At 42.3% G+C, this 23581-nt stretch overlaps 1 protein-coding gene across 2 annotated transcripts in view; it reads left to right on the forward strand.

The window, feature by feature from the left end:
- Window positions 1-23581, forward strand: part of sp3 (phosphatidylinositide phosphatase spermathreecae) — a 183581-nt gene that overhangs the window by 25257 nt on the left and 134743 nt on the right. For both annotated transcript variants that reach the window (XM_076187778.1, XM_076187779.1), the window contains exons 4-6: window positions 19715-19850; window positions 19974-20213; window positions 20361-20480. In XM_076187778.1, the coding sequence (XP_076043893.1) occupies window positions 19715-19850; window positions 19974-20213; window positions 20361-20480 (496 nt within the window). The remainder of the gene's footprint in view (window positions 1-19714; window positions 19851-19973; window positions 20214-20360; window positions 20481-23581) is intronic.

Here is a 23581-nt window from a genome sequence, read left to right on the forward strand (position 1 = left end):
CTGCCAGACGTGCGATGTTGCGTCATAATACTTGCATTATAAAAAATAAAGTCACTGCTGTATTGCTTGTTCTCTCTTTCACCCGTGAATTTTGATAACCATAGAAAATATGATGAAGCCAGTTTACAGAGTATGGGGGTCATGCAGGTACAACTACAATAAATATAATCAAGACGCCACAGTATTGATAAGAAATAGTTAACAAACCTGGCTGGCTTAGTGTTGCAGAACAACCATCCATTAGGTATCAAAAGAATGTACGGTGGTACCTCTACTTACGAAAGGCTCTACATACGAAATTTTCAGGTTACGAAACACTTCTTCGGAAAAATATTGCTTCTTGTTACGAAAGCAATTTCAGGATACGAAAGGCAAAAATTTCAAAATACGCGCTGCTACTCACAGCTCCCAGAGTCCACCGAACGTAAACATACTTGTAGCATCCTGTATCTTGGTTTGAAAGTGGCACGTCCTAGCTGCTCTGCCATTGGCTATTGCCCAGCATCTTCCTGGCATCCCATTGGCTAGGAGGGACCTCTGTGTGTATGTGCGTATACCCAGAATCCTCTTCGTTTTCCCGTCGGCCCAAGAGGATCACTGAAGCCTCAGTCTCACACTAGCGAAATTCAGTAAAGCACGAAGTGTTCGGACAGTTTTTCGTCAGCTTTTGTTAGTGTTTATTGCAACTTTACGTGTGTGTATTAACTTTTATTCACTATGGGCCCCAAGAAAGTGATGGAGAAAAGTGGTGAGAAGAAGAAGAGAGTTGTTTTGTCCATACAAACAAAGCAAGAGATAATAGAAAAGTACGGAAAAGGGATGCGTTTGGTTGATCTTGCCAAAGAATATGGCCGTAATCCATCTGCGATCGGCACGATATTAAAACAAAAGGAAGCCCTAAAAGCTACAACTCCTTCCAAAGGCCTCTCTGTCATTTCAAAGAGGAGGTCGGCAGTGAACAATGAAATGGAGAGGTTGTTCCTCGTGTGGATAAAGGAGAAAGAGATAGCTGGAGACACAGTGACCGAGACCATAATTTGCGAAAAGGCGACCACCATCTTTAATGACCTCGTAAAGATGGATGCAGGCGAGGGAACTTCGGTGCAAGAACCACACCAGGAGTTTAAGGCATCGCGTGGGTGGTTCGAGAAGTTCAAAAGGAGGACTGGAATTCACTCTGTTGTTGTTGTTGTTGTCGTTCCCTAGACTGTCTGTCCGAGCAGTCCCGTCTCCCCAAGGAATGCCATAGCCGAAACTGGGTTTTCCCACAAATCCTTTATAGAGCGTATGTTGTGTTGTTTGCGTGCATGATTGTGTATAATGCAGTCTTCCATTATGTGTTGTATGGTATGGGGTGAAGTGTTATATCCTGGGCAGCTGTTCACAACGCGGTCATCCAGCCTCTTCTGGTAGCTTAGAAGTGCTGGGTGGTGACCGCACCGCAGTCTGGCCAAGTGGACTCTGTCCTTTCGTGGGAGGGAGGATTCAGAAGGGTGGATATCAGGGGGTCTGGCATGCAGCAGTGTGTTGTCTTTCAGTGTGTTAATGGAGCGGTGAGTGATATGATTATGAATATGTTTCCGGAGGCTGGTATTTGGTGGTTGTGGAGGAAGAGAAGAGAGTATCTGTTTGTGATAAAGGTCTTTGGGTGTTGTTTTAATGTTTCTTGGTGTGTGTGGGTGTTCTGCTATGTAGTGTAGCGGGTGTAATGTGTTTGTGGTGGCTGCGGCAAGTGTTTGTGTGCCTCTCATGTCGAGGTGGTCCTTGACTTTGAGGACTTTTGTTTCATGGTGTAAATGGTCTGTAGGTGTTGTATTTGTGCAGCCTGTAATTGTTTTTAGGGCTTTGTTTTGTATGATTTGAAGGGTGTTGTGGTGTGTCTCACTGAGATTAGGAGCCCATGCAGGACTCGCATAATTCAACACTGAGCGTATGCATTGTTTGTATATTGTTATATTAGTTTCTTTGTTTTGTCCAAATGTTGTTCCAGTGATTGACTTAAGTGCGTTAAGTCTAGGTGTGCATTTGTTTTTTATGTTTGTGATGTGTTGTTTGAAAGACATGGATGTATCGTATGTTACACCAAGAATTTTCGGTGTGTTTGTGTGTGGTATTAGAGTGTTGTTGATGTAGAGATGAGGTATGTATTTGTGTTCTTTTGTCCAGTTGGTGAGAAGTGTTGCTGTAGATTTGGTTGGAGCTATTTTGAGTGTTTGTGATGAACCATGTGTTTAGTGTGTCAAGGTATGGCTGGATTATTTCTGCAGCTTTGTCTGTGTTACGATGTGTGCATGTGATTGTTATGTCGTCTGCGTAGGAAGAGATTTGTATTTCTGAGGTGTCTGGCGTGGGTAAGTCATGCATGTATAGATTAAATAGTGTGGGGGATAGAACCGAGCCCTGTGGTACTCCGTTCTTAATGTTTCTGATGTGCGATGATTGGCCATTATATGACACGTAAGCATTCCTACCTGCCAGATAATTGGCCAGCCATCTTTTGGTGTTATTGTGCATGTCTGTGTTATATATTTTATTTGTTAGGTTGTGGCGGGGGATAGCATCAAAAGCTTTACTAATGTCTAATGTTATAAGAAGTGTTCTTTGGTGGGACCTATCCGAATTGATGCCATCTAAAATTCTTTGTGTGAGGTTTGTCAGAAGAGTGTTTGTGGAGTGTAGTGGCCTAAAACCGTGTTGTGAGTCAGCAAGGGGAATATGTGGTGTGACAAGTTTAAGTATTAGGCGTTCAATGACTTTAGAGGGGGTGCAGAGAAGTGTGATTGGACGGTGCGATGTTGGGATTGTTGGGTCTTTGTTCGGTTTTGGAATGGTGATTATTTTACCATGCTTCCAGATGTCGGGTATAGTGTTGTATGAATAGCTGTAGTTTGCAATGTTTGTGAGTGCGTGTATACCTTGTGGTCCAATGTGTTTTAGGTGGATGTTGCTTATGTTATCAGGGCCACAGGCAGATGAGTGCTTGAGACTATGTATTATGAGTTTTGTCTGACTGTCTATGAAGGGTATATAGTCTGAGTCTGTGGGAAAGTCTTTCTTACGTCGAATGGTGCGTCGGTCATCAGGGTGAGAAGTGAGATGGCTTGTCTGTGCAAAATGACGTATGAGTGCGTTTGCTTGTTGTCTGTTTGAGGGTAGATTATCTGTTGTTGTGATTATTGCTGCATGAGAGCGTGTAGTGTTACTGTTGGATAGTGTAATGCTGTTGAGTGTTTTGTACAATTTGCTGGTGTTTGTTTTGTGATCAAGTGTATTGATAAAGTTTTGCCAATTCTGTGTTTTTTGTTCATGTATTTTATTGGCAATCACAGTGTTTAGTATTTGTATTTGGTCTGCTATGTTTTGAGGGATAGGTGTGGGGGTACCGTGTTTAAGTGTGTCACGTTGTCTGATGAGGCTTTGGATTTCTGGTGTGAAGTTGGGGTTGTGTGATTTTCTGTTGCCTCTAGGGATGTATCTCTTGTCTGCATTTTGTATGATTGTATTAAAAGTGTGCACAGCATTGTTTATGTTTGTGATTGGTGTACTGTTAAGTGTTTCAAAATGCTGTTCTGTCTCTTCAGTAAAAGCTTCCCAGTTAGCTCTCTTGTAATTGGTGTAAGTGTGTCTGTGGCCGACTGGGGTGCATCTTGTTTTGGTGGTGATGATGATTGGAAGGTGGTCAGAGCCAAGGGTTCCGACCACTCTCCATGATGTTGTTGGGGTTAGGCAGGGGGAGCAGAAGGTGATATCAGGAGAGGAGGGAGTGTAGAGGGCTTGGTGTGGGATATGTGTATGATTATGTGTGTTGTTCATGATAGTCAATGAGTCAAACTGAGTCTGTATATCAAGCCCTCTGTCTGTGTCAGGGTTGTCGACATACCAGGCAGACGACTTGGCGTTGAAGTCTCCACCCATGATCAGGTTGGTGATTGAGGCTAGTTGGCTAAAATGAGGCCTGAAGGTGTCTGGAACTGTGGGGGATGATTGGGGGGGAATGTACATGTTAACTATTGTCAGTGTTGATTTGTTGCCTGTGCAGATTCGAATGGATTGGATTTCTGTTGTGTTATCTGTGGTAGGGAGGAGAATTTTGGTTGTGGCACTTGTGTCCACAAAACAGATGGAGTGGTGGATCAGGGTGATGAGTCCACCGCCATAGCCGTCAGTCCGGTCTTGTCTGATGGTGGTGTAATTATGAAATGATGGTGTTTTGTGTGAGTGTCTTAGTTTTGTTTCTTGTAAAATCGCAATGTGTATGTTGTGTTGTTTAAGAAAGTGTTCAAGTTCATGTTTTTTCGTGTTAATACCGTCAATGTTGTGTTGTAATATGTTGATGTTGTGTGTTTTGTATGTGTTGTATGTTGCCGTTTGGGGTTGAGGTTGGGGTGGTAGTGGGGAAGGTGTAGGATCTGGGTCAGAGGGAGGGAAAGGAGAGATCGGGGACAAAGGAAGGGGAGTACTAATCGGGGCTAAGGGCAGAGGGAAATTGTGAGTGGGTGAGGGTGCTGGCTGTGGTTGGGGAGGTGGGAGTGGAGTTACTGGAGGGCAGGTAGAACATGTCCAAGTGTTTGTGTATTGGTTTGTGTCAGCAAGTGTTGTACAAGTGAGGTGGGCCCAGTTTTTGCACATATTGCACTGAACTGAGCCCTTTGTCTGTCTGCTCGAAGTAATGGGTTTAGAGCATGTTGGGCATGTGTATTTTGTGGTGGGCCCAGGATTGCTCTCTACATCTCCAGCTAAAAGTAGAAGAAGAGGGGTGATCGCCGGAAAATCACCCCTTGGTGCAGAAAAAACGTAATATTGCATGTTGGGAAAAAGGATTGTGGTACTCCCCAAGGTAGGCGTAGCTCCTCTTGGGGATTGGTGCCACCTGCGTAGAGCCGGTGGCCAGGGGTAGTTGCTGCCGTTTGGCCCCCAACTCTTGGGGTTGGGGGGTGGTCCCACGACGTAGACGCTGCAGCTCCAGGACCTATTCACTCTGTTGTTCAGCATGGCAAGGCATCTAGCGCCGACCAGAAAGCGGCCGACGAATTTGTGCGAAAATTTGAACAATTGGTGATCGATGAAGGCTACGTTGCACAGCAAGTTTTTAATTGTGACGAGACTGGCCTTTTTTGGAAAAAGATGCCTCGCCGTACCTTCATCACAGTAGAAGAGAAAAAAAATGCCAGGCCACAAAGCCATGAAGGATCGCCTTACACTTGCCCTTGGTGCCAATGCCAGTGGGGATTGTAAAATCAAGCCCCTGCTGGTGTACCACTCCGAAAATCCCAGAGCATTTAAGGCCCACAAAATATTAAAAGAAAAACTTCAGGTGCTATGGAGGGCCAATGCCAAGGCCTGGGTTACCAGACAATTTTTTGTTGAGTGGGTCAATTTGGTTTTTGGCCCTGCTGTTAAGAGGTACCTAGAGGAGAACAATCTCCCCATCAAGTGCCTCCTCATTCTTGATAATGCACCTGCCAGTGGCGGTGCCTTGGGGGGGTTTTAGCCCCCCAAAAAAGTGGCCAGCCCCCCCATTAGCCCCCCCAACTGATATGAGCAAATTGAAAATTTAAAACACTCATTGAAATAATTTTATTAAGTGGAATTTTTAATTGCCAGGGCTAAAGATTTGTCAGCCATCAGTACTAGCCCTACCATTAACCCCCCTCCCCTTCTGAAATGAGGATAATATATGTGTATTATCATATTACTATTAGCCCCCCCAAAAATTTGCTCAGCCCCCCCTTAGCCTCCCCAACTAAAAATTCCTGGCGCTGCCGCTGGCACCTGCCCACCCGCCCGGCCTTGAAGATGATATCCTGGAGGAGTTCTCATTTATTAAGGTACTGTACCTCCCACCTAACACCACCTCTATCCTCCAGCCCATGGACCAACAAGTCATTTCGAACTTTAAGAAACTACACGAAACACTTGTTCAAGAGGTGTTTCGACATCACTGAAAACACCCAGCTTACCCTTCGTGAGTTTTGGAAGCAGCACTTCGATATTGTTGTTTGCCTCAAGATAATCGTCATGGCTTGGCAGGAGGTGACCAGGCGTACCCTTAATGCGGCTTGGAGAAAGCTGTGGCGTGATGCTGTTGCCCCACGAGATTTTGAGGGGTTTGAGGTGGAGTTGGAGGGTAAAGTTGAGCCTGAAGTTAACGAAATTGTTTTGCTGGGAAAGTGCATGGGGCTTGAGGTGAATGACGAGGACACCGACGAGTTGATTCAGGAGCACCACGAGGAGCTTTTGACGGAGGAGTTGAGGGAGTTGGAGGCGATGCAACACATGGCAGTGCAGGAGGAGTTCAGTAAAGATGAAGAGGAGGCAGCCATTATTCTGACAGCCTGAATAAAAGACATTTTAGGAAAATTCTATGAAGTTTCGGAATTTGTTGAAAAGAATCGCCCAGAAAAAGTGTTCACTAGTCGGGCTATCGCTCACTATGATGATGTTTGCCTTGCACATTTTCGAAAGATTGTTAAAAGCCGACAAAAGCAAATGACCTTGGGTCGGTTCTTCACAAAATGCCAGGCAAAAACCACTGCTGAGAGTGAACCTGAACCGAAGAAGGCAAAAGGTGACAACGATAGCAGTTAAAACGAGAAAAATTAAATGAAAAAAAAAAAAAAAAATTTATTCTTTACATTGTGTTTAACTCTCATTTTTATGTTTATTGTGCAGTAATTTAATTCTAACATATAATTGTTACAGGTTTTGATGCATTTTCGTAATTTATAAAAAAAATTATGTCCGATTTTTAAGGGGCTTGGAACCGATTAGGGCATTTGTGGGATAAAAAGCGTTTCTACTTACGAAATTTTCACGCTACGAAACGATTTCCAGAACGAATTAATTTCGTAAGTAGAGGTACCTCTGTATAATGGAGTGCTCCAGGGAGCAGTACTATCACCAGTGCTAACCAGTTTATAAATGGTCTTCCCACACCAGACCCAGAGGACTGGAAATATGTGGTAGTGATAATTATTGAGACAGTACACTCAGATATTGCAATGAAAGCCATGATGACCCAATGGGTAAATGACAAGACTCAAGACGAGATTGGATGTGCTACTTGTACAGGTGAAGGAGTCCTAATTATGGGAAGATGGCCTTCTTAGGTTTGAGAGAATTTTTTGAAGAAATGACCAGGAGGAATTCATGAGTACTACCAACATTGGGAGGGGAGGGGAAATCTTTTGATTCCTGTACAGCTATCAAGTAGAAAAAAAAAGTTAAAAGGTGCAGATGGGGAGATGATATTGGAAGAAACGGTAGTAAAAGCAAGATGGGCATAGTATTTTAGGGAGTTGCTAAATGTGAAGGAGGATAGGGAGGGAAAGGTGGTTGCAGTGGGAAGCACCAAGAAAATTACAGTGATGAATGAGGAAAATGAAGGAGAAGTAAGGAAAGATGAGGTGAAATCAGTTATTAAAATGATGAAAGGAGGTGGGGCACCTGAGTTAGATCGGTGTCATGTGGAGTGTCTAAAAAAGGGAGGTACTGTGATGGACTGGCTGGTGAGGTTGTTTAATGTTTGTCTAAAAGAGGGTAGAGTGCTGGAAGACTGGAGGAGTGCCTGTATAGTTCCACTTTACAAGGGAAAAGGGGACAAGTGTGAGTGTAGTAGTTTCAAAGTGATCAGTTTGTAGAGTGTAATTGGGGAGGGTTTTGATTGAAAGGAAGAGTAAAGGAACAGAGGGAGTAATTGGTGAGGAACAGTGTGGGTTTAGGACAGGTAGAGGTTGCATAGGTCAAATTTTTGTGGTAAGGCAAATTTGTGAGAAAACTGTAGGAAAAGGTCAGAATTTTTTTGGGCCTTTGTGGATTTAGAAAAGGCTTATGACTGGGTAGACAGGAAGACACTGTAGGAGGTATTGCAGATATATGGGATAGGAGGAAAGCTATTATGAGCAGTCAAGAGTTTTTACGAGTATGACAAAATTTTGAAAATAATAGAAATGTTTTGGAAAGAAATTAAAAGAGGAAGAGGAGTCAAATCAAGTAGAGAGGAAAAGGTAAAAGGTGGAGATGGAGAGATGATAATGGAAGAGAAGGCAGTGAGAGGAAAGTGGGCAGAGTATTTTAAGGAGTTGCTAAATGTGAAGGAGGATAGGGAGGGAAAGTTAGTTGCAGTGGGAAGCACCAAGAAAATGAGAGTGATGAGTGAGGAAAATGGAGGAGAAATAGGGAAGGATGAAGTGAAAGCAGCTGTTAACCTCTTCACTCCGGGGCACATTGCACGTCTGGCAGCATTAGCTGCCCGACGTGTGATGTTGCGTCATAATAATCGCATTATAGAAAATAAAGTCAGTGCTCAATCGTTCGTTCTCTTTCACCCGTGTATTTTGATAACCATAGAAAATTGATGAAGCCAGTTTAGAGAGAATGGAAATTACGTAGGTACGACTACAATAAATATAATCAAGATGGCGACATCGGCATCATCAAGTACCCACTCGCTCCTCATGCCGCCTACGTAGGCGTCACCGTATGGATGTGGTTAAGATGATGAGAGCAGGTAAGACACCTGGGTTGGATGGATGCCATGCAGAATGTCTGAAGAAAGGAGGTACAGTTATGGTGGACTGGCTGGTGAGGTTATTTAATGTTTGTTTAAGAGAGGGTAGAGTGCCGGAGGACTGGAGGAGTGCCTGTATTGTTCCACTTTACAAGGGAAAGGGGGACAATTGTGAGTGTAGTAGTTTCAGAGGGATCAGCTTGTTGAGTGTAGTTGGGAAGGCTTATGGGAGTATCTTGATTGAGAGGATTAGGAGAGGAACAGAGGGAATAATTGGTGAACAGTATGGGTTTAGGACAGGTAGGGGCTGTGTAAATCGGATTGTGGTGAGATATGTGAGAAAGCTATAGGTAAAGGTAAGGATTTTTTTGGGATTTTATGGATCTGGAGAGAGTGAGTGGTTCGAGGTAAAGGTGGGACTTTGTCAAGGATGCGTTATGTCGCCCTGGCTGTTCAACTTATACATGGATGGGGTGGTGCGAGAGGTAAATACAAGGGTAGTGGGCAAGGGATTGGAGATGGTTAAAGAAAATGGAGAAAAGTGGGAGGTGAGCCAGCTGTTGTTTGCAGACGACACTGCGCTTGTGGCAGGATCGGAGGAGGGATTGAGGAAGTTGGTGACAGAGTTTGGGAGAGTGTGTGATAGAAGAAATCTGAAGATAAATGTGGGTAAATGTAAGGTGATGAGATGTACACGGGGTGAAAGTGGCAGTAGACTGGAAGTAAGCATTAAGAGAGAGCGACTGGAGGAAGTGGATAGTTTTAGATACTTGGGTGCAAGTGTAGCAGGAAAAGGTGGAGTGAAGGTGGAGGTAGAATGTAGATTGAGAGAAGCGAATAAATGCCTCGGTGGATTAAAAAGTGCAATGAGGAATAAACATTTGGGAATGGATGCTAAGAGGAGACTGTATGAAGGAGTGATTGTGCCAACAACACTGTATGGGGCAGAAACATGGAACATAAGCGCAGTGTTGTCAGCAAACAACAGCTGGCTCACCTCCCACTTTTCTCCATTTTCTTTAACTATCTCCAATCCCTGACCCACTACCCTTGCATTTACCTCTCGCACTACCCCATCCATGAATAAGTTGAACAGCCAGGGCGACACAACACATCCTTGACGAAGTCCCACCTTTACCTCAAACCACTCACTCTCTCCATTTCTAATCCTGACACAAGCTCTACTACTCTCATAAAAACTCTTGACAGCTCCTAGAAGCTTTCCTCCTATCCCATATACCTGCATAACCTCCCATAGTGCCTTTCTGTCTACCCTATCATAAGCCTTTTCCAGATCCATAAAAGCCCAAAAAAACATCCTTCCCCTTTCCTATAGCTTTCTCACATATCTGTCTTACCACAAAGATCTGATCTACACAACCTCTACCTGTCCTAAATCCACACTGTTCCTCACCAATTACTCCCTCTGTTCCTCTCCTAATCCTCTCAATCAAGATCATCCCATAAGCCTTCCCAACTACACTTATCAATCTAATCCCTCTGAAACTACTACACTCACACTTGTCCCCTTTTCCCTTGTAAAGTGGAACTATACAGACACTCCTCCAGTCCTCCGGCACTCTACCCCCTCTCCAGCAAACATTAAATAGCCTCACCAGCCAGTCCACCATCACCATACCTCCTTTTTTTTAGACATTCTGCATGGCATCAATCCAGACTAGGTGCCTTACCTGCTTTCATCATCTTAACAACTGCCTTCACTTCATCCTTCCTTATTTCTCCTCCATTTTCCTCACTCATCACAGTCATTTTCTTAGCATTTCCCACTGCAGCTATCTAACCCTCCCTATCCTCCTTCGCATTTAGCAACTCCCTAAAATATTCTGCCCATCTTCCATTATCATCTCTCCATCTGCACCTTTTACCTTTTCTTCTCCACTTGATTTGCCTCCTCTTCCTCTCTTAATTTCTTTCCAAAACATCTTTTTATTACTTTAAAAAATTTCTGTCATACTTTTACCCCACTTCAAATCTGCTCTCCTCTTTGCCTCCTTTACCTTTTGCTTTACTTCTCTTTTCTTTTCTTTGTACCTCTCATATGAGTCCCTCGTCCTATTTTGTAACCAATCTGTGAAAGCTTGCTTCTTCTCTTCTACAACCTTCTTTGTTTCCTCATCCCACCATTCACTACCCTTCCTTCTATTTCCTCCTGTCCTTCTTGTTCCACACACCATCCTTGCACACTTTGTGACTCCCTCCTTGAACCATCCCCATTCCTCCTCCACACCTAGCTCTACTCTATCCTTCACTCCCTCCCACTCTGGTCGGAAAACTCCCAGACCCTCTTATGCCTTTACTTTTTTGTTTAGGAATGTCCCCTGTGGGGCTACAAGGAGAAGGATGCCTAGTCCCACTCCCCGTCCCTTTCTTCTCGCCTCTTATGATCCAAGTGGAAATACATGGTAGCAGTATACAACTACAATATATTTAATCAAGACGCCGACATCGGCATCCTCACGTACCCACTTGCTCCTCATGACTCCTATGTAGGCATCATCATATCGAAGGGGTTAACACACTACACTTAGAGATATTGAAGTTCATTTGCCATTTCACCGACCATGTGAAGAATTTGTTAAGATCATCCTGCAGAATGTCTGCATTGTCTCCTGACCTAATTAGGCATCCTACTTTAGTGTCGTCCACAAACTTACTAACATCACTATTTATCCTGTCGTCTAAGTCGTTTATGTACATAATGAACAACAAGGGACCCCACTAGTAACATTGCCCCACCTAGATTTTACTCCATTTATGGTGACCCGCTGTTTTCTGTTTCTAATCCAAGCTCTAATCCATTCTAACACTTTTCCTCCTATGCCATGGGCTTTGATTTTATTTAGTAGTCTCTGGTGTGGCACCTTGTCAAACGCTTTGCTAAAGTCAAGATAAATAACATCGTAATTATGATAAACTGACGCCTTATACACTTTAGTGTAAAAGAAAAGGATAGAAGATTAGTCACACATGACTTACCCTTGGAGAAACCATGCTGTGAATCACAAATTAAATTATGTCTTTCAATTTGTTCTCTTGAGTCTATTTACTATTACTGATTCAAGCATTTTACCTATAACCGATGTCAAACTGATTGGCCTGTAGTTGCATATAGACAATCTATCTCCCTTCTTAAAAACAGGAACAACGTTTGCTTGCCTCCAAGCAGTAGGCACAAAACCAGTGTCTACTGATTTATTAAATATTCCAGTTAACTGGTCGCAGATTTCAAATTAGCATTCTCGGAAAAATTTCATCTGGACCCGGGGATTTTTCAGCTTTAAGTCTTTCAGTCTGCTTGACTACTACTTTACTAATGCTGATATTAGATAGACAATTTTCTTCATCCCCTCTGAAAATCGGATCGCAGTCAGGTACTTATCTAACCTCTCATTAGTAAACACCAATAGAAAATAACTGTTAAACTCCTCACTCATTTTTTCCTCTGGTTCTATCATGACATTTTCATCGTTTTTAATTCTTTCTTTATTGTTTGTTCTATAGAGATGAAAGAAACCTTTTGGGTTGCATCATGCTTGACTAGCAACCTTAATTTCATAATTACATTTCACTGTACGTGTATTCTTTTTGACCAGCTTTGCCATTTTGTTACATCTTGATCTAAGGTGTGTTTCCCAATTTTTTATTTTTATGTAAAGTCTTCTTTTCATTCCAGCACTGTATGGGGCAGAAACATGGAGCATAAGAGAGGAAGAGAGAAGGAGTTTGAATGTGTTTGAGATGAGGTGTCTGAGAAGTATGATGGGGGTTACTAGGCTAGATAGAGTGAGAAATGAGGAGGTGAGGAGGACAACAGGGGTGGAAAGGGAGTTGGGAGATAGGGTTGATGAAAGAGTATTAGGATGGTTCGGACACATGGAAAGAATGAGTGAAGAAAGACTAGTAAAAGAGGTATGGAAGGCAGATGTGGGGGGAGTGAACATGAGGGGACGTCCTAGGATGAGGTGGATGGATGGGGTGAAGGGGGCTTTGGGGAAGAGGGGAATGTCTGTTGAGGAAGGACGGGAGAGAACAGAAGACGGGTGAATGGAGAATGGTTGTATATGGATGATGTTGTGATTGCATGAGGTGGAATGGACGGGGGGATGGGGGATGAGGTAGTATGTGTGAGCAAAATTTGACACAGCCCAAAGGAATTTCTCCCTGTCTTCTTCTTTTATGCATGGGGGGACGGAGAGGGGGGGGTCGCCGATTTAATGAAGCGGCCTTGCTGTGGATGTGCTGTGTCTTGCGACACTGCTTCTGACCCAGGGCAGTGGACAAGGTGCAGGGATGACCCGTCATCCAGGAGGTGCTAAGATAAGAGGGAGGGTGGAGGGGGCGTGGAGTGTATTTAGGGATGGAGTGGGTGGGAATGATTTTATGCCTTTTCCTTTTTGGCTACCTCCATGTTTCTGCCCCATACAGTGCTGTTGACACAATCACTCCTTCATATAGTCTCCTCTTAGCATCCATTCCCAAATGTCTATTCCTCATTACACTCTTCAATCCACCAAGTCATTTACTTGCTTCTCTCAATCTACATTCTACCTCCACCTTCACTCCACCTTTTCCTGCCACATTTGCACCCAAGTATCTAAAACTAGGACCATAAAAAAGTAAACTAAAATATAGATACTAGTTTACAAAGCTCTTGAGGATAAAATGCAGTAGAATATAGTGGAGGAGTACAAGAAATGGTTAAAAAAAAAACAGAGGTCAAGGGTCGTGAATATAGTTATGGCATAGGGAAGTAGTGCCATCACCATACCTAATCATAAGGAAGATCCAGATAGGTAGCTAATGATAATTTGTAAACATTCTTCACACAGAAATAAAGAAGTGAAATAAATGTGAAACCGGGTACATACATACATACATATACCAAAGGCTTTTTCACCCTACACGGGGGGGGGGGGGGTAGCCAAAAAGAAAAAGGCATAGAAACCACTCCCACCCATTCCATTTCCTATATATTCCACTCCCCTCCACCCTCCTCACTCCCTCTCATCTTGGCACATCCTGGATGATGGGTCATCCCTGCATCCTGTCCACTGCCCTGGGTCAGAAGCAGTGTCGCAAGACACAGCACATCCACAGCAAGGCTGCTTCATAAACTCGGCAACCCCTCCTCTCCATCCCCTCATGCTGAAAAGGAGAAGACAGGGAGAAATACCTTCGGGCTGCGTCAAATTTTTCTCATACATACTTCCTCACCCCCCATCCCCCACCCACTCCCCCTCATGCATCACAGCATCATCTATACACGACCCCTCTCCATTCATCCCTACCTTCTGTCCTCTCCCATCCTTCCTCAACAGACATTCCTCTCTTTTGTAATGCCTCTTTCACCCCATCTATCCATCTCATCCTAGGCCACCCCCTCATATTCACTCCTGCCACCTCTGCCTTCCACACTTCTTTTACTAATCTTTCTTCACTCATTCTTTCCATGTGTCCAAACCATCCTAATACTCTTTCATCAACCCTATCTCCCAGTTCTCTTTCCGCCCCTGTTCTCCTCCTCACCTCCTCATTTCTCACTCTATCTAGCCTAGTAACCCCTATCATACTTCTCAGACATTTCATCTCAAATGCATTCAAACTCCTTCTCTCTTCCTCTCTCATGTTCCATGTTTCTGCCCCATACAATGCTGTTGGCACAATCACTCCTTCATAAGATAAAACTCGATACGGAGAGATACAAAGATGGGTCACCACAAGCATAGCTCCCTTCCCGTATATTAAAACTAGGTAAATATAACCTCCTCTTAGCATCCATTCCCAGATGTCTATTTCTCATTACACTTTTCAATCCACCTAGGCATTTACTTGCTTCTCTCAATCTACAGGTAAATAGGAATATAGACTAGGCCTATAGATATAGAAAATGGCACCTATGCCATTGGCACTTGCAAGTACCCCACATATAAAAAGAGGGTTGCCAAGATAAGAGGGAGGGTGGAGGGGTGTGGAGTGAATTCAGGGATGGAATGGGTGGGAATGATTTTATGCCTTTTCCTTTTTGGCTACCTCCCTTGTAAGGGGGAAAAAGCCTTGGTATATGTATGCATGTTATAACGCAACAATTGTGCCCTCGTTCAAACCCCTTGTATCATGTAAGTTTATTTTTTTATTCATACATATACCAAGGGGTTTTTCCCCCTTACAAGGGAGGTAGCCGAAGTCAAAGGCATAAATCCACTCCCACCCATTTCATCCCCACATATTCCACTCCCATTCACCACCCCTCCCTCCCTCTTTTCTTGGCTCCTCCTGGATGACGGGTCATCCCTGCATCTTGCCCACTGCCCTGGGTCAGAAGCATTGTAAGAAGACACAACACATCCACAACAAGGCCACTTCATTTAATCTGTGACCCTCCCTCTGTCCCCTCATGCAGAAAAAGACAAGATGGGGAGAAATCCCTTTGGGCTGCATCAAAATATCATTCACACATACTCCCTCTCCCTCCCCATCCACCACCCACTCCTTTCCATGCATCACAGCATCATCCATACACAACCATTCTCCATTCACCCCTATCTTCTGTCTTCTCCCTCCTTTCCTCCCTGAACAGACATACCTCTCTTTCCCAACCCATCCATCTCATCCTTTGTCATCCCCTTATATACACACCTTCCACCTCTGCCTTCCACACCTCTTTTACTAATTTTTCTTCACTCATTCTTCCCATGTGTACAAACCATCCCAATACTCTTTCATCAACCCTATCTCCCAACTCCCTTTCCATCCCCACTCTCCTCCTCACCTCATTTCTCATTCCATCAAGCCAAGTAACCCCTACCATACTACTCGGGCATTTCATCTCAAACACATTTCAACTTTTCCTTTCTTATGTTTCATGTTTCTGCCCCATACAGTGCCATCAGCACAATTGCCCATTTATACAATCTCTTACCATCCTTTCCCAAATGTCTATTTCTCATTACACTTTTTAATCTCCCAAGGCCTGTACTGGGTTTTCTCAATTTACATTCTACCTCCACCTCCATTACTCATACTCCCTTTTCTGCCACATTCGCCCCCAAGTATTTAAAGCTATCCACATCCTCCAGTCTTTCTCCCTTAATACTTCCAATTTGCTGCCATCCTCTCCCCTTGTACATCTCATCTCCACACTTTCACCCACATCTTCAACTTCCTTCTTTTGCACACCTTCCCAAACTGTCACTAATTTCCTTGATCCCTCCTCTGATCCTGATACAAGCACAGTGTCATCAGCAAACAAAAAATGGCTTATCTCCCTCTTTTCTCCATTTTCTTTAACCATCTCCACTCCCTGGCTCATTAACCTTGCATATACCTCTTGCATCACCCCATCCATATATAAATTGAATAGCCATGGTGACATGACACATCACTGGTGAAGTCAGAGCACTTGCTCTCTCTATTTCTAATTCTAACATGGGCCTCACTACTCTTGTAGAAACTTGACAGCTCTTATTTTTGTATTTGTGAATAAGTAAAAGTACCGTATATTTCCGTGTATAAGACGACCTTTGTGTAAGACTTGGTACAAAATTAGAGCAAATTTTTATTAACTTATCTCATATCAGTAGTATAAGACGACTGCTAATTTATAAAAGCATCAGTGTATCAAACCTACCGTACAAAAAGAATTGTTTTGATTACGTTTATCAGCTGTTTTTTCCGCTTTTATGTAAATAAATAAAGAAATAAAGTTTTATAATGTTTTAAGTTTTAGAAGTAATGTAATGTAATTTCATTGAAAATAAAGGTTTTAGAAATACGTTTGATGTGTAATATTGATGATGATTAGAAATTAAGTTTTATAATTTTATAATTTTTAAATTTTCTATGTTTTAAATGCAACTACTGTGGAGGAGGAATGGGGATAGTTCAAGGAGGGAGTCATAAAATGTGCAAGGATGGTGTGTGGAACAAGAAGGACAGGGGGAAATAGAAGAAAGGGTAGTGAATGGTGGGATGAGGAAACAAAGAAGTTGTAGAAGAGAAGAAGCGAGCTTTCACAGATTGGTTACAAAATAGGACGAGGGAGTCATATGAGAGGTACAAAGAAAAGAAAAGAGAAATAAAGCAAAAGGTAAAGGAGGCAAAGAGGAGAGCAGATGTGAAATGGGGTAAGAGTATGACAGAAAATTTTGAAAGTAATAAAAAGATGTTTTGGAAAGAAATTAAGAGAGGAAGAGGAGGCGAATCAAGTAGAGAAGAAAAGGTAAAAAGTACAGATGGAGAGATGATAATGGAAGAGAAGGCAGTAAGAGGAAGATGGGCAGAATATTTTAGGGAGTTGCTAAATGTGAAGGAGGATAGGGAGGGAAAGATAGGTGCAGTGGGAAATGCGAAGAAAATGAGTGATGAGTGAGGAGAATGGAGGAGAAATAAGGAAGGATGAGATGAAGGCAGTTGTTAAGATTATGAAAGCAGGTAAGGCACCTGGTCTGGATAGATGCCATGCAGAATGTCTGAAAAAGGGAGGTACAGTGATGGTGGACTGGCTGGTGAGGTTATTTAATGTTTGCTGGAGAGAGGGTAGAGTACTGGAGGACTGGAGGAGTGCCTGTATAGTTCCTCTTTACAAGGGAAAAGGGGACAAGTGTGAATGTAGTAGTTTCAGAGGGATTAGCTTGTTAAGTGTAGTTGGGAAGGCTTATGGGAGGATCTTGATTGAGAGGATTAGGAGAGGAACAGAGGGAGTAATTGGTGAGGAACAGTGTGGATTTAGGACAGGTAGAAGTTGTGTAGATCAGATCTTTGTGGTAAGACAGATATGTGAGAAAGCTATGGGAAAGGGGAAGGATGTTTTTTGGGCTTTTATGGATCTGGAAAAGGCTTATGATAGGGTAGACAGAAAGGCACTGTGGGAGGTTATGCAGATATACAGGATAGGAGGAAAGCTTCTAGGAGCTGTCAAGAGTTTTTATGAGAGTAGTAGAGCTTGTGTCAGGATTGGAAATGGAGAGAGTGAGTGGTTCGAGGTAAAGATGGGATTTCGTCAAGGATGCGTTATGTCGCCCTGGCTGTTCAACTTATACATGGATGGGGTAGTGGGAGAGGTAAATACAAGGGTAGTGGGCAAGTGATTGGAGATGGTTAAAGAAAATGGAGAAAAGTGGGAGGTGAGCCAGCTGTTGTTTGCGGACGACACTGCGCTTGTGGCAGGATCGGAGGAGGGATTGAGGAAGTTGGTGACAGAGTTTGGGAGAGTATGTGATAGAAGAAAGCTAAGATAAATGTGGGTAAAAGTAAGGTGATGAGATGTACAAGGGGTGAAAGTGGCAGTAGACTGGAAGTGAGCATTAAGGGAGAGCGACTGGAGGAAGTGGATAGTTTTAGATACTTGGGTGCAAATGTGGCAGGAAAAGGTGGAGTGAAGGTGGAGGTAGAATGTAGATTGAGAGAAGCAAGTAAATGCCTTGGTGGATTAAAGAGTGTAATGAGGAATAGACATTTGGGAATGGATGCTAAGAGGAGACTGTATGAAGGAGTGATTGTGCCAACAGCACTGTATGGGGCAGAAACATGGAACATAAGAGAGGAAGAGAGAAGGAGTTTGAATGTGTTTGAGATGAGGTGTCTGAGAAGTATGATGGGGGTTACTAGGCTAGATAGAGTGAGAAATGAGGAGGTGAGGAGGAGAACAGGGGTGGAAAAGGAGGTGGGAGATAGGGTTGATGAAAGAATATTAGGATGGTTTGGACACATGGAAAGAATGAGTGAAGAAAGACTAGTAAAAGAGGTATGGAAGGCAGATGTGGAGGGAGTGAATATGAGGGGACGTCCTAGGATGAGGTGGATGGAAGGGGTGAAGGGGGCTTTGGGGAAGAGGGGAATGTCTGTTGAGGAAGGACGGGAGAGGACAGAAGACAGGGGTGAATGGAGAATGGTTGTATATGGATGATGTGATTGCATGAGGTAGAATGGGTGGGAGGATGGGGGGTGAGGTAGTATGTGTGAGCAAAATTTGATGCAGCCCGAAGGGATTTCTCCCCGTCTTCGCCTTTTATGCAATGGGGGGGACGGAGAGGGGGGGGTCGCCGATTTAATGAAGCGGTCTTGCTGTGGATGTGCTGTGTCTTGCGACACTGCTTCTGACCCAGGGCAATGGACAAGGTGCAGGGATGACCTGTCATCCAGGAGGTGCTTAGACAAGAGGGAGGGTGGAGGGGTGTGGAGTGTATTCATGGATGGAATGGGTGGAAATGATTTTATGCCTTTCCCTTTTTGGCTACCTCCCTTGTAAGGGGGAAAAAGCCTTGGTATATGTATGTATGTAAATAAACGTTTTATGTACTGTAAAACAAAATTGTTATTTTCAGTCTTAAAAATTACTGAAAAGTTAGCGAAAGAAAAAGGTTGCTATGAATGCAACCAGTGCTCGATGTTTACATTTTTTTCAGCTGTGTTAAATGTGTTTACATAGAGTAGTTAAAAGTACCGTAATTTCATTAATATAGAATTATTCCTCGAATTTATTAACAATTGCAATTTACTATAAAGATATGCCAATAATATATAAGGTAAATATGGTTTAATTACCTTTATTACCAGTTCTTATCATAATGTGAATCATTTTCTGTGTATCGGTGGTTATTGGCAGGCTAGCCTACCAAGTCATTGCACGTAGGATTCAAGGTCTGATTTTTATAATGGTAGTATAAGATGACCCCCAATTTTAAGGGGTGAATTTTTGGATTTTAGGGTCGTCTTATACATGGAAATATACGGTAGTTACATATTTTTGCATTTCACCTATATTTCATATCCAGTGTAAGAAAGTACCCGATAAATAAGGCAGAAGTAAGCTGACAAATGGATTGATAGAACTTCAAATCATGGCCAGGTTTGATACAGTAAATAAAAAACAACAACAGATTGTGAGTTTTTCTCCTCCTCCTATCCTCCTCCTCCTCCTTCTCCTGACCAAAGTTAGTTTGTTATTTGGAACCCACTGTATGGGTTTCTTACACAGACTTGCTTTGGCCTATGTGTTTAGAAGAAACACTGGAGTCTTATATAAAGCACTTGGTAAAATAAAAACTTTGGTTTTTGTTCTATAAACTTTAGGTGAGAGATTGAAGTTCTACAAATACTGGTATAAACAGCATAGTATAGTCATGTTTCTGCATTACTATTCATTCTGCTTGTAATATTTCATGTTTGTTTATAATTTTTTCACAGTGGGGCTGAGCGAAAACTGCCATTTGGTGATCTTCAACAAAAGGTTGCTCTTTCTAAAACTTTTGGTACTATAAGGAATGTTACCTCATCTTTGCGAACTGCAACTGTTAATGCAGCTGTTTCAGCAACGGGCCAAGTAAGGTCTTCAGGTTTGGTATGAATATTAGAGTATATGTTTCAGACTACTAAGTTTTATTAATCAAAAGCATAATTTAATTAGACTTTCTTGACTATATTTCAATGAAAGTTATATTTTCAGAAAGGGCGAGCACGTCGAGATGGTCGAGACAAAGAGAGATATGAAAAACGGGTTCTTGATGAACTTAGTAAAATGTTTAATGAATCCAATTCGTTCTATTTCTCGTTTGAAGGAGATTTAACAAATTCTCTTCAGCGACAAAGTTCAGAGACATACAATTTAGATCTTCCACTATGGAAAAGAGCTGATGATCAGTTCTTTTGGAATAAACACATGTTGCATGAACTGATAGACGAAAATGTAAGTAGTAAGATATTTGTATATATAAAGTTATCTTTTATATAATCTCTTGATTACATGATGCAAAATATTTGTTGTGATTTCTTTTTTCCCTTGAAAGTGGACATGTAATTAGTTGGCTTATTTCTTGATCATTATCTTATTCAGGATCCTCTGTTTGATCCATGGATTGTCCCTGTTATCCAAGGATTTGTTCAAGTGGAAACTGTTCCACTGGAAATGGTTGGTGAAACTAGGCTGCTATCACCTGATGATGAAATGAATAAGGTAATATTAAGCTTCTCATTAAGGTTTGGTGGATATACACTCATCCCTCATTTTAATGGACAAAAAGAGGGGAACATCAGTCTGTTAATGCCAATTGTCTGCAGTTACTGACATTCTGTCTGTTGTGGCTAATATCAACAACTACAGTATGAAAGAAAGAGGAATAATATAGTACTTTACTTTTAATCAAGCACACCATCCAATCTGACAGTGTAAAATACCTGTACGCTGTAAATAGACATTATAATACAGTAAATTCAGCATTTTTAGTTCCAAATCGGCTCATCTTTAGTGTGGCCACAACTGTCTGCAGTAAGTAGGACTTAAAGGGCTATCAAACTGGGCTATTTTTTCCCTCCCACATCTTACCTCCAACCTCCATTTGAAAAACTAGAATATGACATTTCTTACAGGAATCTAGACTTCTCTAAGGACATTTCAACAGTATGTCTAACATTCATATAGGTTTACAATCTGTTAAAGCCTATGGAAGCCCAGTGTGGTAACCCCTTTACAGACAGTTGGCTGCAACAGATTTTATTTGTTGCTTCCAATATCCATTGAATGGAGGTCTGTTAAAATAAGGATTGAGTGCACTTAGCAAATTTAGCATTTTGAGTTGCAAATTTTGAGTTAATGATACTTTATTATACTGCAATTGTCCCTCCATTATGCCGTCCTCCAACCCTTATACTGTCCTGTACCACTTATATGAATGTTCATTTCCTTTTTTCACCGAACCCTGTGGTGGGGGAGAAGAATACTGCTACCAAGTGCCTCCACTTGAGTTGTAAAAGGTGACAAAAACGGGATGGGGATAGGACTAGGCATCCTACTCTCTGTAGCTCCAAAGGGGACATTCCTAAAAAAAGCAAAGGCATAAGAGGGTCTGGGAGGAGTTTTCCAACCAGAACCCTAAGGTTTGGGTCTTTTAATGTACATGGATGTGGTACAGATGAGAATAAAAGGGAAGAGATAGGTAATATGTTTGTGAGAAGATGGATGTGTTGGCATTGAGTGAAAATAAATTGAAAGGAAGGGGGGAGTTTGAGTTGGAAGTGTAGTTGGGAGGGTGTTAGGAGTGAAGAGAGGATGAGAGAGAGAAGGTGTAGCTATACTAGTAAGTGAGGAAATAGGTAAACATGTGGTGGAGTGGAAGGTTTCTTCAAAGTAAATGTTGATGAAGGTGAAACTGGGAAAGGAAATGTGGGTTTTTGTAAGTACATATGGGCCTGGTAGTGAGAAGAGGGAAGAGGAGAGGGAGGCTTTTTGGATAGATTTAAATGAGTGCATAGAGGGTTTAGGGAGAAATATCAATGTAGTGGTATTGAGAAATCTTAATGCTGGGGTAGGAAATGAACCAATAGATGGAGTGGTTGGTAAGTGTAGAGTTCCAGGAAAATATTGTATTAGAGAGTTGATGGTTGAAATTTGTTTGGAAAGAGAGTTAATGACAGCAAATACAGTGTAAAAAAGTGTCAAGCATAAGTACACATGGGAGAGGGTGGTGGATGGAAGGGTGGTAGATAGGGCTTTAATGGACTATATAGTGGTAACCAGGAGAAGAGTATGAAGAGTTTTGGATGTACATGTTCTAAAGGGAGAGAGTGGGGGAATATCAGATAATTTTTTGATGGAAGGTAAGTTGAGAGTGGAGGATAGATGTATAAAGAAGAAAAGGACAGAAAGTAGGGAGGTGCTTAGAGTAAACTGCTTAAACAAGAAAGAAAAGGAGGAGGAGGAGTACAAGAAGAAGCAGAGAGAAGAGTTTGAGGGATTGAAGGATAGAGTAAAACTAGGAATGGAGGAGGAATGGGGATGGTTCAAGGAGAGAATCATAAGGTGTGCAAAGATGATGTGTGGAACAAGGAGGACAGGAGGAAATAGAAGGAAGGGTAGTGAGTGGTGGGATGATAAAGCAAAGAAGGTTGTAGAAGAGAAGTGAGCATTCACAGATTGGTTACAAAATAGGATGAATCATATGAGAGGTACAAAGAAAAGAAAAGAGAAGTAAAGCATAAAATAAAGGAGGCAAAAAGGAGAACAGATGTAAAATGGGGTAATAGTATGACTGAAATTTTTTAAAGTAACAAAAAGGGGTTTTGGAAAGAAATTAAGAGAGGAAGAGGAGGCAAATCAGGTAGAGAGGGAAAGCAAAAAGATGCAGATGGAGAGATGATAATGGAAGAGACAGCAGTAAGAGGAAGATGGGCAGAGTATTTTAGGGAGTTGCTAAATGTGGAGGAGGATAGGGAGGGAAAGGTAGTTGCAGTGGGAAACACTAAGAAAATGACCATGATGAATGAGGAAAATGGAGGAGAAATAAGGAAAGATGAGGGGAAAGTAGTGATTGAAATTATGAGAGCAGGTAAGGCACCTGGGCTAGATGGGTGTCATGTGGAGTGTCTATAAAAAGGAGGTACAGTGGTGGTGGACTGACTGGTGAGGTTTAATGTTTGTCTGAAAGAGGGTAGATTGCCAGAGGACTAAAGGAGTGCCTGTATAGTTTCACTTTACAAGGGAAAAAGGTAAAAGTGTGTGAGTAGTAATTTCAGAGGGATCAGTTTGTTGAGTGTAATTGGGAAGGCTTATGGGAGGGTTTTGATTGAGAGGATTAGTAAAGAAACAAAGGGAGTAATTGGTGAGGAACAGTGTGGGTTTATGACAGGTAGGGGTTGCAGGAGTCACATTTTTGTGGTAAGGCAGATATGTGAGAAAGGTTTAGGAAAAGATAAGGATGTTTTTTTGGCCTTTATGGATTTGGAAAAGGCTTATGACAGGGTAGACAGGAAGGCATTGTGGGAGATATTGCAGATATATGGGATAGGAGGATAGGAGATTTTTATGAGAGTAGTAGAGTCTGTTAGAATTAGAAATGGAGAGAATGAGTGGTTTGAGGTAAATGTGGGACCTCACCAGGGATGTGTCACCTTGGCTGTTCAATTTATACATGAATGGGATGGTGCAAGAGGTAAATGCAAGGGTATTGGGCTGGGGATTGGTGATAGTTAAAGAAAATGGAGAAAAATGGGAGATAAGCCAGTTGTTGTTTGCTGACAACACTGATCGTGGCAGGATCAGAGGAAGGATTAAGGAAGTTA

Source organism: Oratosquilla oratoria, chromosome 7 (genome assembly GCF_046742065.1).
Source record: "Oratosquilla oratoria isolate Oo_2021 chromosome 7, ASM4674206v1, whole genome shotgun sequence".
In the NCBI taxonomy this organism is placed as follows: Eukaryota; Metazoa; Arthropoda; class Malacostraca; order Stomatopoda; family Squillidae; genus Oratosquilla; species Oratosquilla oratoria.